General features: G+C 33.3%; 1 protein-coding gene across 1 annotated transcript in view; it reads right to left on the reverse strand.

The window, feature by feature from the left end:
* Window positions 1-15,661: 15,661 nt before the first annotated feature.
* The window catches only part of FSIP2 (fibrous sheath interacting protein 2), a 93,011-nt gene continuing 87,689 nt past the window's right edge, over window positions 15,662-20,983 (reverse strand). The window contains exons 21-22 of the mRNA XM_040636584.1: window positions 18,115-18,184; window positions 15,662-15,798 (exon numbers count right to left, since the gene is read on the reverse strand). Coding sequence (XP_040492518.1) covers window positions 15,662-15,798; window positions 18,115-18,184 — 207 coding nt within the window. The remainder of the gene's footprint in view (window positions 15,799-18,114; window positions 18,185-20,983) is intronic.

Here is a 20,983-nt window from a genome sequence, read left to right on the forward strand (position 1 = left end):
ACCATTTAACATCAACAGTGTATAAGAGTTCCAACTTTCCATTTCCTACCAACATTTATTTTTTAATTTTTTAAAGATTTTATTTATTTATTTGACACAGAGAGAGAGAGAGAGAGAGAGTGAGAGAGCACACAAGCAGGGGGGCAGGCAGGCAGAGAGAGAGGGAGAAGAACCCCGGGATCATGATCTGTGATGAAGGCAGACGCCCAACCAACTGAGCCACCCAAGCACCCCAACACTTTTTTCTAATTAGTTTAATTAAAAAAAATATTTTATTAAGTTCAATTAGCCAAAAAATAGTACATTATTAGTTTTTGATGTAGTGTTCAATGATTTTTTAGTTGTGTATAACACCAGTGCTCATCACACTTATTTTTTTTTAAATGGCCATTCTAGCAGGAATATATATGGTTCCTTATATATTTTATAATTACCTCCTTATCAGATATATGGTTTGCAAATAATTTTCCCATTCTCTAGGTCTCCTCTTCATTTTTTTTTCCCTTTTGCTACAGAGAAGCTTTTAGTTTGATGTAGCTCCATTTGTTTGTGGCATTTGTTGCCTGTGCTTTTGTTGTCATATCAATAAATCATTTGCTTAAACTGTTTCCCCATGCCAGACAACTAGGATTAGCTAGTTTTAACTAGATTTCTAGATTTTCTAGATTCTCAATGTATGAGCTCTAGTAATAATTTCTGACTAGTAGAATTGCAGTTGTACACAATTGATTTCAATAAATTAGGATGCCTGTTCAACTGTTGAAGCACAAGTATATGGTTAGGTTAATAAAATAGTATAGACAAAAAGTGTAATTTAGGTACAAATGGCATATTTAGTTATGTTATCACTAATAGTTCACTATTAGTGATCACAGATAGTTACCACTATTATTATCCATGAATGAAAAATTAAAAAATATATAATTTTCTTCCAATAAGATCAAAACAATTAAATATGGACCAGAAATTGGTGCTAAAACAAAGTAAACCAAGATAGAATCTAAGATTGACTCTTAAACCAAGGCAGGCAGAACTAACATAACTCAGATCAAGTTAGTCCTTTTAGATTCCCTTGGAAGGAGAACAAAACAAACCAAATATTCAATTATATTTCATAATGAAATGGACCTCCCAAAGGTGATAGAAAATGACCAACTATAATTCTATATGAGAGTTTCAGGAGACATAGTAGACTGATAGATCAACCCCTTAGTCTATTTCAGGTCTTCCCAGCGTCTACATAAATTAAGATTTTTTTGTCATTACAACCTTTTTCTTATATATGACCCAATAAAACTTAGCAAAAATAAATATATACTTTTCATATGAAGAGACTGGGAATTTTGTGTAGTCCAGTCCTGAGACTTACCCATTTTATCTTTGTATTCCAGTTTTGCTCACAAGACACAAAATGTTGAAGTGAAAATGTAACCTCATATATACATGTGCTAGAAATTGTAGAAGAGAGGATTAAGTGATTATTCAGGTAGTCTAAGATATGCCAGTCCACATCCCACAGTGTACATTCCAATTACTTCAGTTTTAATTTTCTCATTCTCATACTATAGGTAGTTTCTAACTTCCGATTACCTTAAATATTTTGTGCTATAAGGGAGTAGAATTATTTTCATTCAAAAAAAATTTTAATACCCACGTACTTCTAAATGGCTCTCAAAATTTGCTTTCAGAAGTCTTTTAGATTTATTTATTGTAAACACCAAAGGAGAAGCTACTATTATTGATATCATTTATAATAATCATTTTGACCATTGCTAGAAGGGTGTTTGCATATTTTCCCTCTACTTCAAAATGTACTACTTCTGATATATATAAGTTTTATAGACACTCACTAATATAACAATTAATTAATTTTCATGGCTATGAAAAGGAAAGTTCTTTGCCAATAATGATACACTATCAAATTAAATGACAAATTTTTGACCCATGTCATTAATATGAAGTTTTGTTTATGTATGCTTAATGATAATGTACCAATATTTGTAATGCTATTAGAAAATATCTTCCTAAAACTTTCAATTAGTAGACCAGAAAAAAAAAATATTTAGCTATATGTAACAGAAGCAGAACTCTGTTCCCATTTGAAAAGATGGCTATATTAGCTATGTATCCAGTGTAACACGCTCTAATATTTGAGGATAATGGCTCTCAAAACTTGTTCTCAGGAAATTTTAAATTCTTAAAAATTATTGAGAACCATAATGTGGGTAAGTTCTATTTATATTTACCATATTAGAAATTTAATTGGAGAATTTTTATAATATTTATTCATTTATTTAATAAATGAATATATAATATATATAATATATAAAACATATATAATATATATATGATATATATAATATATAAAACATATATAATATATAAAACAAATAATACAAATATATTTTATGGAATATTTATAAAATATTCTATATATTTATAGAACTTTAAAAATGTCTAAAACAAAGCAAGAAGACTGACATTGTTCTATCATTCTGAAAATCTCTTTTGTGTTTGGTTTATTAGAAGAGGGCTTATTTAATTTGTTTTAATATTACACATCATATGATCTGGAATACGGGAGTGTGAGCATGAAAAAGGCAAACTTGTCATTGTCATTGTTGTCTTTTTCTTCAGAAAATAGTTTTACCTAACTGGCCATTTTTTGAAATATAGAAAATCAATAAGCAGTTTTTTAACCTCGTAGTTTGCTATAATCATTTATTGTACCATTTGACAGTTATGGAAAAATTCTTTAATTTGTCCTCAGTATGGGGATATACACCCTTGGGGATATAAAAATTCTGCTCAGTATGTACCTGGTAAGCACTGAGCAGCTTAAGCAAGTTGACAAGAATGTCAGCACACTTAGAATGCAGAATTTCTCGACAAATAATATGCATAATAATTTGTTTCTTATGTACAGAAATACATTTCAGGCCATATAAAAAATAGAAGATGAAACATTGATGAAAACATACAAATTCATTAGAAATTCCTTTGTAATCATCTCTTTTTAAATTCTCTATTATAAGCATTCTCTTTTTTCTTCCTTTTTCATCGTATCATTAACTTCTTTCCCAAACTTGGTGTATTAATGTAATGATGACTTTATTTTGACAGTTATTTTGTGGAATTTTCCCTTTTCACAGTCTAGCAAACTGCAAGATTGCAAGCAGATAGATATGCAGCATTTTAGTATTATTTACCCTTATGAAATGACTGGTCTCATCTTAAGTGGGGCAATAACTCCTTTCATTATTATTAAATATATTAATATACACAACAATATAAGGTAAGCTGCAAGGTGATATACAAATATAAGCTATAAATATTTCAATGAATAATACTAGTCCTTGATATACTAGTCATTGATATATGTACATTCAAGACACATACCTGGATTCATGAATAGGTGATGCCTTGATCTCTAATATCCAAATATTAGTGTGAGAATATGAATCCAGGTTGAGAGGTGATTAATAGCTGTTGAGTAGTTGTGTGGTTTCTCCAGTGAGCCTTACAAAACTCAGTTTAACCATAGATCCTCATAGATTTAGTGGTTACTAGAAAACACAATTAGTTCTGAAGATATTTTGGGAAATTTTAATTTTGTTATATAGTCTAATTTGTGATAGTTGACAACTAGGGGAAGTGTGTGTCTGTGTGTGTGTGTGTGTGTGTGTGTTTGTGTGTCTGTGTGTCTGTGTGTGTGTCTGTGTTCATAAAATGATGAATTACCTAAGAGCTTCATATTGGAACATGCTCTATTTCTACAACCTCTAGCTGTTCTAGAAACATAGCAACCTCTGTATAAGCTATATAATTTTTTCCATCAATCTTATGGATTTAGTATATTTCTTCCTACTTATCATTAAAGAGCACTCTGGACTCTGCTTATAGTGGGAAGTAGAAGTTAATTGCTTTGCAATAGCATCAACAGACTGCATTCTGTCACTCAACCAATATCAGTGACCTAAGTGAAATGAGACAGTTTCTTCGTACTGAATTCAAAAGGAAAGCTTTTAAATGTTTTCCACAGGAATGTTAGTATGGCCTTGTCAGTATAATATAGCTGACATAATGGCAACCTAATTTTCCAGTGAGTATTCACTTTAGCCATACCAGCTGCTAGGCTGTACTACTAGCTACAGCTTTGATATTAAATAGAGATAGTCATTTTTGTAAAGAAGTAAATTGCTTTATTTATTACTGATGTTGCTTGCCTCATTTATTGGAACACTTTGTCACAGCTGGAGAATGCAGCTGCTTTCTTTTTCCTTATATTACAATAAAAAATAAATCATAAGAGAAATACATTAGAGAGTAAAAGTGTTTATTCAGTGTTTAAAATGGGCTGTCAGCAAGTTAGAAATGTGTAATTTTCAGAAAATGAATATAAAATTTAACCCAAAAGTTATTATTGATAATGATCAATTATTCTAAGCATGTTGTAGTATTATTTTGAAACTTTTATTTCCTAGTTAAGACAAAAAAGACCCATATTTCAAGCTTTTAAAGAAAATTAAATCTTCTGTGTAATCATCTATAAAAGATAATCAGATGTAAAATTTTATAAATATATTTAATTATATCAGAGTGTGGCACATATTAGCAATGGGAAATGTGAAAACACAAAATATAATTTTTCCTGAATGATATGATGGAAGGTGAAGCAGTTTAGAACATCAAAAAATGATTTATCTAAAGCACACTTCTCAGTCAATAAAAAACTAAACTCATATACTCTTAGTTTTCTAAGGTCAGGTATATTTAGACTTAGTGGTTCAAGCTCAGAGGGAATTCAGGGCTTAGAGGGAATTCAACAAGGAATATATGTAACTCTCGAGATCATGAACTGAACTGATAAAACTCTAGTGTATAAAATACTTAAACTGAAAAAAAAACTCCTACAGTATGAAATATTTTAGCATACCAACTGACTAGACCATGGTAGAAAGTTTCCAACTAAAATTACCTAATGATTTGCCAAAAATAATAATAATAATAATAATTTTTTTAAAAGGAGAGTAAAAATGAAACAGTAACTTCTCTTTACATCCATAACAGAGTAGTGGTCTGGATTTACCCTCTCCTTATGCAAAAATAAAATCTAAAAGCAGACAAAAATATATGAAATATTGTTTTCAGACACTGGAAAAAATACAGTGTAAGTCTGTGATCCTTTGAGGAAAGAAAAACAAACAAGGTGAGTCTCATGAATTTCTTGTTATTACCTGGAAACCATTTTGTCATTGTAGTACAAGAAAGGTTTCTGGATATGCAGTGGGGGTGGGTGAGATTTTTGCCTTCTCCTCATATTTTTATAGACTATGGAACATCTACACAAAACTCAGTAGTGGAGTGAATATTTGTGGCTTGTGAACAAACGTTAGTGCATTGTTCTGAGTTATGGCAATGAGGATATTTGATCTGAGTGAAAGCTATCCATGAATTACACAAGTCTTAATTCATTAATTTTGGGAATAAATTGAGGGAACGGTAAATTCAACTAAAGTCGATCAACATGCTGTATAGCAAAGTAATTGTTATTTAAAATAAATAGTTGTAAACCTAGCTTTAAATTTTACAATCGATGACCTTGATAAGCCTATTAGCTTTTCTGGATCTCTGTTTTCTCATCTGTAAAATGAAATTGCTAAACAGGTTTGGTAGTTAATAATTCAAAGTAACGATAGTAATTCAACATCACATGTCTCCATATTTTTTCACAACATCTCTATAAAATAAGAATTCTTAGTATTTCAGTGAGAGTAAGTAACGTTTCTGAGATTAAAAAAAAAAAGTCGTAGATGGCAGAGAGGGAATATGCACCTAGGTATGTTTGTTTCCCAGCTCTGCATTATTATTCACCGTATTATAATGCTTACATGTGGATTGACCAAAAATTATGTTTTTGGACATGCATTTCATAATAGAAGGAATACACAATAGTAGATAAAAAAGGTTTAATTTAAAAAGGAAGATCAATATAATTATTTTAATTATTTACATAACCAAATTCTAAAAAACAAAGACGTTATCTAATGTTTTGGGTCAAGATATTTTGAGAGTCCAGGAAACTTCAGTTTTAATGATATTACTTTGCCCATTAAGAACGAGTTGTTTTTAATGGAATTGATTTAGGCAACTGGATTATAATTTATTTAAACTCATATATTGAAAATTAATTATAGTTTAATTTTTTCTATTTAAAATTATAGTACCATGCACATCTTTGTCTAAATTTTTTATATATTTGTTTTGTCAAATTTAAGTGCTTTTTGCGTTACAAATCATTTAATTATCATAACTTTTCTGTTTCCCCTAAGTTACCTCTCTGCTATAACTTTCTTAAAATTTCAGTAAGAAATTTTGAATTAAGATATTTCTTAGAAATTCCAAATGTGATTTTATTCAAAATAAAGGCTAGTTATCAAATGTACTATCATAAAATAATCTTCCTCTCAAAAATATATTTCATTATACTTTTCAACTTTTGAAAGCTTAAATAGCATTCTTAATTTTTTAAGTGGTACAGCATAGAAATATTTGAGAGCACAATTTTTCTGTGTGATATTGGAAAATTTATAATTTAGTGTTTTTGAGACCTTCAAATGATCAATTTAATTTATAATATACCAATATTTGTACCAGTTTATTTTCCAGTAAAGGCTCTGACATTAATCTGATAAAATATGATCTATAAAATTTGGTAAGATTACTAAGTTTTGATCTTTAATTTCCTTTATAGTTAATAATTACTTTGAATATCAATACACCAACTGAAAAGAGATTGTCAGAGTGGGTAGAAAAATTGTGTGTTTGTTGTCTACAAGAAACTTAATTTAATATAAAGATACATATAGATTAATGATAAATGGGTGAAGAAAAATATACCATGGTAACACTAATCAAAAGAAAGCAGAAGTAGCTATATTAATTTTAGAGGAGAATTAAAAGCAAGAAAAGATGTCAGAGACAAAGATGAACATTATATAATGATAAAGGGGTCAGTTCTCCAAGATGTAACAGTCTTAAACATGTATACACCTAATAACAGAGTGACAAACTACATGAGGCAAAAACTAATAAAACTGCAGGAGGAAAGATAAAATTATAATTGAAGACTTCAATACCCCTCTATTATAAATGGATAGATTTAGCAGGCATAAAATCAATAAGGACAATCAACTGGATCATTAATTGTCATCTAGAGACTACTTTATCCAATAACAGCAGAATCTTTTCAAGTACACAGGAAATATTCACCAAAATAGACCACATTCTGGGCCATAAAGTACACCTTAACAAATTCAAAAGAATATAAGTCATATAATGCCTGCTCTCAGCCCACAATGGAATTGAACTAAAAATAACAGAAAGATAGCCAATCCCTATTCCTTGAGTCATTTTATCCCATCTTAATTTTTAAAACATTTGTATAATGGTTGAAATCTTTGTCTCCTAAATCCAACATCTGGGTTCTCTTAAAGTCCATTTATGTTGCCTGGTTTGTTTTTTTGTTTGTTTTGTTTTGTTTTCCACAGTATTGGTCACAGTTTCCTGATTCTTTGCATGTTTCCTAACTTTATTGACAGCTATACATTTTAGGTAATATAGCAAATCTAGGTCCTTCTTTATTTTTAAAATTTTTTGGTAACTTTTCTTGATTAAGCTGCCAAATCTATCACCTCAAAGAATGTATCTAGATATATTTGTCCTTGTATTTTTTATTCTAGTTATTTCTTTTTTAGCCTGGTATCTTAATGGTCACTTCTAGGGCTGCAAAGCTAAGTATCAGTCAATGACTGGGGAGGAGGATATGCTCAAATACCTTAAGTCGTTAAGGTTTTAAAACAAACTGAGGGCTTCAGAGGGGAGGAGGGTGGGGGATTGGGATAGGCCAGTGATGGGTATTAAGGAGCGCACATATTGCATGGTGTACTGGGTGTTATATGCAAGTAATGAATCATGGAACATTGCATCAAGAACTGGGGTTGTACTGTATGGTGACTAATATAACAAAATAAATATTATTAAAAAAATAAATAAAACTCAGCTGAATTTTCTATGTGTGTTAGAATGCATTAAAAATACAGCCAATCATAATTCTTCCTGGGCTTCTTTAGTATCTGACGTATCTCAGCTATCCAAGATCTTGGGGTCTCTCAAGTATGCCCTATGCATGTAGTCTCTTAGCCAGAAATGTGTGGATAGCATATCTCACCCTTATAAGCTCTCTAATACCCAGGATCTCTGGCCAGAGCATTCTGTGTACCAAATATGACTACAAACCACTCCTAGCACAGTTGCAGGTTTTCTCCTTTCTTTTCTACTGAGTTTACTACCTTTAATGAAAAAATCACCTCACGTTTTTACCTTATGCCCCAAATCATGTGCCCTCTCTTGAAGCAAAGTTTCTGGTTATGGTGGTCATCCATGCCTGGAGAAAACTGTTCCAGCTGACCAAGTTAAAGAGAGAGAAGGTAGTAAGCAGCCTCATGCAAAACCAGATTTCTTTCTGTTCTTACCTGAAATTCTGGCAGGTTGTTATGAATAATCCCTTCCTATTTTTTTTTTTTTTTGGCCATATGTCTATCTCCAGATTCATCATATGGTTTGCTTTAACAATTTTGCCTGGTTTTATACTTGTTTTTTCAGGAAGAGGATTTCTTAAACTCTCCAAAGCCATAGCCAAAAGTTCCAGCCACAACCTTTCAAATTTATTCAGATAATACTGAGGCATTCAGAGAAAACATTAATCTCTTTGTCTTTCTCTAAATTTTCTAATATTCCTTTCCATGGACTTTTGTGGGATCTCACTTTGCTTATTGGGAAATATACTACTTAATCTACAACATCTTAGATCTTTCATGTTCAAGTAGTCTCTTTTGCATATATATTCAGTCAGTTTAAACAATGCGTCAGAGAACAAATAGTCTTTTGAAGATGACTTTACTTAATTTGAGTAAATATTGTCAGTTGGGTTTCCTCCATGATCACTGCTCTTAGATTGGTCTGGTCCTTAGAATGGTAACCCCTGAATAGTTTCTGGCAAACTTCAGTCATTTCAGGCACTCTCATGTGAGATACCCACCAATGAAATCCATAAGCTAAAACCTCGTTTTTGGTCACAGAAGCTTAGAGCTATCTTGCAATCATAATAATATTTATCTGTATATATGTGTGTGGGTGTACTTGACAAATTTTCTAATCACTATGCTTTTCTTTAAGCTTTATTTGAGATGCATTAGAGTGTTTGAATTTTTTTTCTAATTTAAAGATCTAGTTTATTAAATTTAAGTTTTATAAATAGTAGGAAGCATTTGTTGTCTAGATTGAGATGTAGAAATTTTGAATGCTTGAGAAAAATAGACTAATTTTTTCATGTACCTTGAAATAGCTTAAAGAATTTACATAGTGAAACTTGTAAACTGTGGTGTTTAATGTAAGTCCTCACTGCCAAAATGATAGACTGAGTATTCAACAAAGAACACGAGTAAAAGTAGTGCTTTTAATTTTAACACAGATTACTCTATTTACAAGTTAACTATTGTAAGTGACAGATTATAAATTGTGTTTATAAATTTAAGAAGACTTAGACTTATAAACTGGATAAATTGAACACTAAAAACAAAAATATAAAACCAAGGCCTAGAGTATGAAGGCCCTATTGTTGAGTAAGTGCCTGTATCCCATCTAACGATTAACAAAAATTTTATCCTTTGCATCATTGCACAACAAAGTAGGTCTCAAGAAAACAAAGTAGAAATTAGGGAAACAGGAATGGGGAAGCAGATGGAAAAGGGAGGTCTAGAAACTGACTTTACTAGGTGTTTGGGAAATGGAGGGATGGTCAAGTAGTCAGTTTTATCAGGGCCTTATTTTACCAAACACATAAATTATATCTCAGAATTATATTTTTAATTGCTTTAATTGAATGTAACCAGCAAATGAAATCAGATCCTCTTAGATATCTGAGTGTGAACTCACAAATCTATTTATGAAGCAATACGTTGGTTCGGTAATCTTTCTTTTGGAAAAAAATACAAGTCAGGTATTAGACAAAGAAGAGTGATGTAAATTAAGAAAACAATGCCTTAAAATTTCCTTCTATTTCTATAAGCATTTCTGACCATGCTGCAGAGGAAAATTGCACGTTGTATTTGGTCATGAAATCTATGCTTTCTTCAAAATAGAGTATAAACTGTTGAACGGCTAAGCTCTCGAATTAAAACTGGTGTATAAAATTAGCAATTTTTAGGACATCTGGCTTTAGGACAGGGTAAAAGAAAAAATAATTGTGGTACATATGAAGATGTACTTCAAATATTCTTTGTCCTTTTTTCTTCCTTCCTTCTTTCTGGGATTCACATAATGCATATTTTGGTCTGCTTCATGGCATCTCATATAGGTCCTTTAGACTGTATTTTTTCTTCATTCTTTTTTTTTCTAATCCTCAAACTAAAAAATTTCAATTGTCCTAGCTTCAGGTTCACTGATTATTTCTTCTCCTTATTTAACTCTGTTGTTGAACCCCTCTAAGTAAATTTTTTATTTGTTATTGTACTCTTCACCTCTAGAATTTGTTGGTCTTTTTTTAAAGTTGTTATGTAAAAGTAACCATTTTAACAAAAGATAACCATTTTAATCATTTAAAAATGTATAATTCAGTAGGATTAAGTACATTTACAAATGTGCTACCATCACTTCTATCCATTTGCAGAATTTGTTCATCCTCCCAAATGGAAAGTCTGTACCCATTAAACAATAACTTCCCATTCCACACTGTCTCCAGTTCTTATTAAAATTCATTATTCTTTCTAATACAATTTTCCTTTTCTGTGTTCCTCAGGTAAGTAGTATTATATAACATTTACCCTTTTGTATCTGGTTTATTTCACTTATCATATTGTTTTCAAGTTTCATTCATGTTACAGAATGTGTCAGAATTTTATTTCTTTTTAAGGCTGAATAGTATTTTCCTAAAGAAATGTCAAAATTTTCCACAGTGGCTTTTGATTCCTTTTAATGATCTCTACTTCTTTTTTTTTTTTTTTAAAGATTTTATTTATTTATGTGACAGAGAGACAGCCAGCGAGAGAGGGAACACAGCAGGGGAGTGGGAGAGGAAGAAGCAGGCTCATAGCGGAAGAGCCTGATGTGGGACTCGATCCCGGTATGCCGGGATCACGCCCTGAGCCGAAGGCAGACGCTTTAACGACTGCGCTACCCAGGCGCCCCTTCTTCTTTATGGATATTCTCATTTAGTTTATACATTGTTTTTCTGATTTCCTTCACTCTTTGTATTTTTCTTTAGGTTTTTGAACATATTTAATATAGTTGTTCTATACTCTGTATAATTAACCCAAAGTCTGAATTTCCTCAGGGATGATTTCTTATCATTTTGTTTCTCTTAAGTGAGCCATACTTTCCTGTTTCTTTATATTCTGTGAATTATTTTGTTGAAAACCAGACATTTGAATACTATAACATTGTAACTCTGGAAATCAGCTCTCCCTCTTTTCCAGGGCTTGTTGTTTTTTGACTGTTGAAAGCTGTACTAGTCCATTTGTTGAATGATTTTCCCAAACCATTTTTTTAAAGGCTGTGTTGCTTGTCTTTTATGGTCACTGAAGTCTCTTGTCTTTGTGTTAAACTAGTTTTCATAGAGATTTCCTTGAATACCAGGAGCTAACACACACACACACACAAAACCGTCCCCCCCCCCCCAAACACACAAACAAAACAAACAAGCAAACAAGGAAACAAAGAATTCACCCCTCAGTCTGTGCACATTGGTTCTGTGTTAGGGCACTGCTTCAGTACTTAGGGAGGCTTACAGTGAGCCTAAGGATTAGTGTGAGGTGAAACCTTAGGGCCTTTCACATTTTTTTCTGAGCTTGAGTGTTGCTCTGGGCATGTGCATAGCTTTCTAAATTTCCTCACATGGAGCTTTTGAACACTCTAACTTTCTTTTTCTTTCTTTCTTTCTTTCTTTCTTTCTTTCTTTCTTTCTTTCTTTCTTCTTTCTTTCTTTCTTTCTTTCTCTTAATTTTTATTTATTTGAGAGAGAGAGAGACAGAAACAGAGCACGAGCAAGGGGGAGGGGCAGAGGGAGAGGGAGAAGGAGAAGTAGGCCCAATGTGGGGCTCCATCCCAGGACCCTGAGATCATGACCTGAGCCAAACGCAGACGCTTAACCAGCTGAGCCACCCAGGCGCCACAGAACGTCTTAACTTCTTAATGCAGCTCCTTAACTTTTTAATTCCAGGGCGTTTGGCATCTGTTTTCTGTTTCCATCATACTCTTTTCCCCTAGGCATCTGTGAGTTATTAGTTTGGCTCTCACTGTTTATTTATCTATTTATGTGTTTGTTATTATTATTTTTCTAGAGAGAGAGTACGAGTGTGAGTGGGGGGGGGAGAGAGAGAGAGAGAAGGAGAGAGAGAGAGACAGAGAGAGAGAGAGAGAGAGAGAGAGAAACTCAACAGGCTCCATGCCCAGCACAGAGCCTGACATAGGTCTCGATCTCCTAATCCCGAGTTCATGACCTGATCCAAAATCAAGAGTGAAATGCTTGAACCACTGAGCCATCTAGGTGACCTTTGGCTTGCACTTTTGTTGAGCAATGTCCCCCGCTTTTCTGATTAGAGTTTCTAGTTATGTGAAACAGAGACAAGTGCCTTGCATCCTTCATTCAAGCATCTCCCAAACAGTTTGGGATGGACGTACATATGCAATAATTTTCCTATAAGGTTTGTTATACTCCTTATAGAACTAGGGACCAAGGACTTATACTAAGGGTGCAGGTTTCTTTTTCAAGACTGCTTGCTGGGGAGGAGTTAGAGTAAGGGCAAGTAAATACACCACAAATCTTTGCTACCATTTTAAAGTTACCTTTTTCTTGTTCAATTTGTTCAAACCTTTGACTGTTTTCCAGAATTCTAAGTTAATTTTGAGTTTTTGCTTTTTTGTCAGTGTTTCTGTGGGAGATGAGAACTTGGAGCTGCTTACTCCCTTTTGCTGCAATGGATACTGATGATGAGATTTTTTTTTTTTTTTTTACAAATATAACTAACAAGTATGTCTGGATCCATTTTGATTGGCTATTCCCAAGATAAATAATCTTTACTAAAAATTCAGCTTCAAATTAAAGTTGATTTAACTTTTCTTTTTCTAATTCAAGGTATATTTTAGCAGAATGCTCATGTACCTTCTTGGCAATATATTTAGTAACTAAATCACTAAAGAGATGAACATTTGAAATTTATATACTGATTTTTTTGCAATAACTCATTTTTTGTAATGTACTTCACTAGTAAAGTTTACTGTTTTTAGAATTATTCTGTATCCTTCATATCATACTCAACTGATTTATGGGTCCCAAATTTTTATAGTAAATCACTAAGCAAACTACCACCAGTGGCATAAATCTAGCTGCCATCTATTTTTGACCAGCTTGAAAACTAAGAATGGTTTTACAGTTTTTAATCACTGAAAAAAATCAGAAGAATGATATTTTGTGATGTGAAAATTAAAGTTCAGATTTCACTATTTATAAATAAATTTTCATTGGATCCATTATTTGTATATATATTTTCTATGGCTGCTTTTGTGCTACAAAGGCCCAATGGAATAGCTTTGAAAGAGATCATGTACTCTGCAAACCTGTGGTGTTTATTGTTTAGGCCTTTGCATAAAAAGTTTGCCAACCTGTGTTTTAGCACAGCATAAACAGAATCAACAACCTAAGATGCCTTATGGATTTAAAAGACATTCTTTAGGATCCACAGCTCAGAGACTGTTACTTCCAGAAATTTCAGCTACCAAAAAATTTAGCAGGTGTTATGCTTTTTTCCCAATTTAATCTTTGATACTTTTAGCATCTTTTTCATTAGGTTAGCCAAACATGCCCAAAGTTTCATTTAACGCATGACATTTAACACAGAACCTTTTTGGATTAAGGTTTTTCCTGGCACTTAAATTTATCCATAATTTTAACCACTTTTTCCATAATTTTGACAGCTTTAACAAGTAATTCTGAATTTGATGCTCCTTCTACTTGAGTTGGAAAAAATTGGAAGTCTCCTTTACCATTAAAAAAACTTCATATGAGTACATTATTCTTATAAATATTTAACTGGATAAATATTTAACAGAACTCTGTGAATCAGAGTGCCTTAAAATCAGAGTGAATTTCAACTGTGAGAGATTTGCTTATTTCCTTATCAACTTTTGAAAAGATGGGTAAAAGCTTTGATAAAAAATTGTACAGCAAAATCTTCTGTTATGCCAAAAGACAGCTTAAAAGCATATGATATCTGTAGTTTTGATGACATCTGTAAGGATATTTTCAACTTGTATTGTCAATTTAAACCCATTGGTAGAATTCTTCTGAAAATAGTTTTGAACTGGACTGCCAGTCATTTCTCATCAACGAACATTTTTGAAAAGATCTGCATCTATAAGCTACATGATTTTGTGTGATCTTTGAGATCAAATAATTTGAGATTATTATAAATAGACTAAATTACCAATCGAATCACTTCATTATCATTAGAATGTAGAAATTCTACCTTATAATCACATCTTTTTCTCTGGAGCTTCCTGTCATTACCTCACTAACTTTATTAAAATCTAATTCTGTAAAACAAAATTTTCTCAAATGTTTCCTCTTTAGCACTGGCTGCTATCAAGAAAATTTTAGATGCAAGAGAAGATGTCACATTCTCTAAAAATTCATGAATCAGCATTAGGGTAGATAGTGATGATGACTGACACTCTGCTGTTTTGGATCTTTTAAACAAGATCCTTGGATTCCAGTGGCAAACATGCTGAAGTTGGATCCATATCACAACGTAGCACATTAACTGATTTTGAAAAGTTTCCTTTATCACTGTACTATTTCTCTTGTTAAATTTTCATTTCTTTCTATGTTCTTACAAATAGAGCCTTTATATTCATGAGAAAATGTTTATATAAAGGATTTAATGACCGCTAACAATTTATTTATTGATGGTAATTTATCCACAAAATACATTTGTCTTTACTGAAAAGTTTTTTTTTTTTGAAGTGACAGGAGTCATTTTATGCATTTTATCCACAGTAATTAATTTCTTCTAAATGTTGCTTTATCTATAGTTGGATCTTTTTGCTCAGGAGATATTTTGTAAACTGATGAAACATCTGCAGATGGGAAAGACTGATTTGTTGTATCTGGTATCCTTCTATTTGAACCTCCAAATACACCTTTAACAGTGAACCAATCAGTTTCATAGTTGTGTTTTAGATTCATTTGAGTGTCATCTCAATTTGCTAACTATTTTGGTGAAAATACCCTCTAAAAATTTAACAGGAAACATCCAAGGACGTTTTTTGGTGGTTGCTTAAGTGCTGACTGATTACTGTGTACACTTTTGTCTCTTTATCCTTATGACATGCAGGCAGTACTAACATTCTGCCTCATTTCATACCAAAATGCTTATCAAAAGCATTCATCAAACCTTTCTCTTACTCATATTTCTACTGCACTTTCTTTTGCTCTTAAAATTTTGCTCAATATTATAAAAATCATCTCATAGGACAATATATTATGCTTTAAAAACCACTTTATTTTCTAAGGGAAGTAAGCATAGATATATCAGGTATAAAAGCTTCATTGTTCATCCTGGTGAGGTGGTGAGGAAGATTTGGAAATATTGGTGTTAGTTCGAGAAAACACCTTTGAGAGAGCTGAAGATACCTTTGCCAGCATTTTAGATCCTTGTTTGGACATACTAGGCTTGAGAGTTTCTATGGAGAAAGCAAAAAAGTAATATGGATATTTATTAGACATTCTAATTGAGAGAAGCATTGATGATTTAGAATTCAGAAAGAGACATTTATAAGACACCTTATGGGATTTAAAAAACATTCACAAAGACTCTTATGATCCTTCTAACACTATTCTGAGAGAAATAGGAAGAACAATATCTCCATTTTTGAATACTGAATCTTGGCAAGGTCAAATACCTTGCTTAAGGTCATATGACTAGAAAATGGCCACACTGGGAACAGGGTCCAGCTTTGTGACTCTCATGGCATCATTATACCTACTGCATTCTGATGTTTCTTTAGTCAAGTGTGCGAAGAATGTCTTTCTTTATCTAGCAGAACACTCTTGGAAAATGCCTGATGAGCTAAACTCACATGGGAAAGTTACTTTCAACTCTCTACAGTAAGGATATCTATTTTAGAGTACTTAAGTCAAAGTACAAGTGCAGTAAAATTGCTATAATTTCTCACCTACTTTGGGTGAATTTTCAGTTGGCTAACTTCAAGTGATTTTTCTGTTATGTGAGATAAGACTGTATAGATAATAAAAGAGTTGTCATTTGGATTCATTTTTCTACATGACTTATTCAGTGTATGGGCTCTTAAAGAATATCATATTTTAATTATCACGAAATGATATTTCTACATGTAAACATATAAAGACAAAAGTGAACATTTATGTACTTTTTTGAAACTGTATGACAGAGTGGAAAAACACACATGACGGTAAAAACCGATATTTTCTTAATTCCAGTACATGCCAAAGTTCATGATTATACCTCTTGCAGTTACCTAGAGTTGTATCTTCTAGCAAGATAATATTCTATGATTAAAGCTAAGAAAGCCTACAGTAAATTTAACCATGAACAACAAATAGCATATTTAGGTTTTTAACTGTGCTGTTATTTTTAAAAATGCCCTAAGAATTTAAAAGGAAACAGCCAAAATCTGCAGCAGATAAGACGCAAAAGCATGGATGAAAGAGAAAGATGTACATTCTGAAAAAGTAAGATAAATTTTTTACTGACAGCATTGTCATAAGACTTCTGAAATTCTCATTGGAGAGGTTAAAGAGCTTCCATTCTTAAAAATTGGTGTCTTATTAAAAATTCAGATTCCTGGGCACCATTACTCAGAGATATTAACTTAGGCAGTCTAGAGAGGGTCCAGGAATCTGCATTGTTAAAAAAATACACTGGGTAATTCTAATGCAAAGCAGTTCCTGGAAACACACTGAGGATACTGCCTCAAATATGCATCCATTCTAGATTCCTTGTATCTTGTTCAAGACCAGTGGGTGGCTAGTATCATAGGTTAATAACGTACATGAAGCTCATCCCTAGAGACAGTAGTGAACCCTGTGTTTGTCTTTTAATAGTTCTTTTCATAGCAAAACATAGACTGTCTTTGGTCATTCATTAATATGGGGCTCATTCTGGGATGCAGTGGCAACAATATGGAACCACATTATGGAGGGAAGCAAAAATGAAGGATCAAAGTCAGAAGATCTGTTTTTGGACCCTAAAACCTCTCCATTTGTTGACTGTGTAAACTCAGGCAGTTGTTACCTCCATTTTCTCTTTTCTAAATTAGGGCTTTATGATTGACAGACAGAGAGTAGTATGGTATAGGGGAAAAAGACAAGTTTAGTTTGGTCCACAAAACGTTTCACAAAAGCTTTGAATTATTTGATAAAATTTAAAAGTCAGGAATTTTCACATAAAACTTTCATCTCCAACTTCTTTTGAAAAATGTTAAGACTTGAACTGGAAGACCTAGCAACAACCCAGTATGTCAGTGATTAAATGTATCAGCTCCCTCCTTTAGATGGGACATGCCATCTCCAGTAGACCACAGACCCCTGATCAATCTACTGATCTTGTTTATTGTAACTGTCTGGCTCCTGTGGGCATTTGAGTATATGAATTATGGTCATATTGAAGGAGTTTAAGCTTTGAAGTTGGGCAGATATGTGTTTGAATCCCAGCTCTGCAGCTTATTAGCTTTGGGGTGACCTTGAGTAACCTACTCTTGCTTTCCTCTTCAATGACTCTCACTTTCCTCTTTAATAAAATGGAGATATCTGGTACCTAATATATGTTAGTTCCATTATTTATTACTAGGTTTGAGGTTAAAGTAAAAGAACTACATAATGAACTGCAAATGGCTGTACACACATACGTATATATAGTTAAGTATATTATTTCAATCTCAGTACTCAATCTCGGGTGTTAGTACTGCAAGGGAGGAGCCAGTCATTCCAGGAGGAATGGTAAAGGATATTATATTTTGTACCTGAAATGAATTCTTTTGAGGAATACACACTGCCGGTAATATTCTTGTTTCCTTCAAAGATGGTGATAAGCTGCCAAAACAAAGCAAAGTACATAGTTAATGTTTTATTGGACACTACACACTAGAGATACCTAGAAATCCCCAAAAGATGTAGTATAACCATTGTAACACCTTACATAAATAGTATCTGTGCTCTGCCATCTCAGAATTATTCTCTGAGACTTAGGCTCATGATTTTCGCCAATTATAGCACTTAGGATTGACCCTTGTCATAGATGTGGACCTTAGCTACCATTAAATGATGATCAGACATTTTAAGTCACAAGAAATACCAGCTCTGTCTGCCCCCTCCCTCTTTTGGGTGAATTCAAATAAGTAACAAATTATAAATTCTTTTCTGATGCCAGAGATAATGGTAAGTGGGGAAGGAAAATGGATGTTCACTCTGTAACTCCAATTTCCTGTTATGGAAATCTTAGGCATTTTGGGGCCTGGAGCAATAAAGTGGCTATGTGGACCTGGTCAGGTAGGGAATATGGCTCAGATACTAGCTTTACTCTGTAGGCCTGTATCACCTCTTTGAATCCAGAAGCAGCAGTCTTCTCAGAAATGTATAAAATAGACTGGGATAGGTTGCTGGGCTTCATTGTGTATATTTTATAATGTTAGTTATTAAATAAGGAAATCAATGAAGAGAAATGAAAGAAGGCCTAAATACATGAAACATAAAATGTGTTATGTATAGATTCTGTAAAGACCACCAGGTATTATAAGAGTTTTATCATAGTTCTTCCAAGAGGACTTGAGGCAGCTTATTTATTAATATATTTCTGGATAGCTGAGGAATAAAATGGAGCCAAGACTATCTAAAGCAGTGATTCTCAGTATTGGCTGCACAATAGTTATATGTGGAATTAAAAAAAAAATGAATCTATGAATCCCTGGGTCCCACACCTCCAATTGAATTTTAATTTCTGAGGGTGGAGAATATATGATATCTTTTTTAAAAATGCCCATATGTGTGAGACTGGCTTGAGAATCCCTAATCTAAAAGCAGAGGGCAGATGCTACCAAGTGTCTGAGATGAGTAAGTACATGTAAGTTCTGCTGGAAACATCTATCTTTGCATTAGGTTTAAGAGTATTTGCCATTTCTTCATGGAACACTGTTATAATCACTGCTTTAGGTTTTTGTCTGAAAATTCCAAAATCTTGGCTGCATTGGATTTGGCATCTCTTGTCCTTTCCCTTAAAGTTGTAGACATTGTCTTATTTCTTTACATGTTGAGTAATTTTTGATTCTGTCTTTGGCATTTTAAATAATTTATGAGGTTCCAAGAACTGTTAGAATCCTCTGTAGATGGCTGAGTTTTTTGTTTGTTTGCTAAGTAGGTAATTACCCCGCTTAGATTCAGACCACACATCCTACTCTGCCTTCTATGGCTGTGTTTCCAATGTAAATTCAATTTCCAAAATCCTGGCAATACTTTCTGTATCCCTGTGTATGTACCACTATTAAAGCTATAGTTCAAGTTCTCAAAGCCTTTTGTTTATACAAGTTCAGGTCAGTTCCATACATGTACAGCTCAGGAGAGACTTTTCAGAAACATTTATAGGGGATCCTTTTTTGATGATCCTCTGTGACTTTTTTTTTTTTTTTGTATCTCTAACACTCAGAAGTCCCCTTTTCTTGTTCTACAGCTAAATGCTGTGGCTACCCTCCCTGTGTGCTGTCTCACACATCCCATAACTGCATCCAGGTCTAGGGTGAAATGACAAAGCAGAGAAAAAGTAGCAGATTTCCTTCTAATATCTTCAGGTTACTGGAGACCTATTTCTAATTCTTCTGATCAGAGGGAAGGATTTTCTCTGAATTTTAAGTGCCTCAGCAACCTCTGCTGCCATTGCTGTGTAGCTTCATGTCTGAAACTTGCCGTGAGGCAGAACCAAGAGAGGTGGGAAAAGTGGGGAAAAAGTGAGGTGCTTCTACTTCCCAGTCCACAGGAACTTCTTCCTAATTCTGGTAAGAGAGCAATGGTTTCTCCTGAAGATTTATTCTGCCTATTCTTTCTATGTAATTCCAGGATTTGAACTGCTCTGGGTCTAAACTAGGAGATATGCGGCGGGGCGGGGGGGGGGGGCAGCAGAAAAACTCATGATTGTATTGGTGATTCTTTGAGTTTTTATTTCCATCCTCAAACTCCTGCTATTGTTTATTTTTTGGCATCCTCAGTAGTTGTCCAGCTTTTTTAGTTGTAAAAAGAGAAAGATGGGGTGGGATGTGCTTCCTCCACCTTACTTTGAACTGAATTGGATATACCAATTTCAAGCATGTTTCACTATGAGAAAAACTGCAAGTGAGAGGAAGGGCAAAGAGCCAAAAGGGTCCAGATTAGCCAGGGAGTCAGCCTGGCACAGGGAATAGTCTGTAATCAGCTCATCAGCCTAGAGATTCTCTTTCTCCCCATTATTTCCATATGATTTTACTTGGAAAGTATGGTCTATTTGAAGCCTGAGGTTGTCACATAGATGTTTATATTCATAAATGAGGATTAGGTTGAATGAGAAACTAGCCCTGCATCTTAAGGGTTTGGTACGAGTAAGAATTGTAAGATTTGGTTCTGAAAACTACTCTGATAATGAGAAGGGGTTGGAAAATTGATGGATTATGTATGCATGGTGTTGGGGAAACTCAATTTTAGAAGTGGTATTCAATTGAGCCAAGAAACAAAGTGATAAAAACAGAAGAGTATCTGTACTTCAGCCCTCATTGGAAACTCCTAAAAAGGATTAAGGAAGAGGAAATTTCCTGAGTTTATGGTGGAGAGTAGCTGGGCCTTTTGGAAAGCTGCCTTTAAACAATCAGTCCT

Source organism: Ursus maritimus, unplaced genomic scaffold (assembly GCF_017311325.1).
Source record: "Ursus maritimus isolate PB19 unplaced genomic scaffold, ASM1731132v1 scaffold_1, whole genome shotgun sequence".
NCBI classification, from domain to species: Eukaryota; Metazoa; Chordata; class Mammalia; order Carnivora; family Ursidae; genus Ursus; species Ursus maritimus.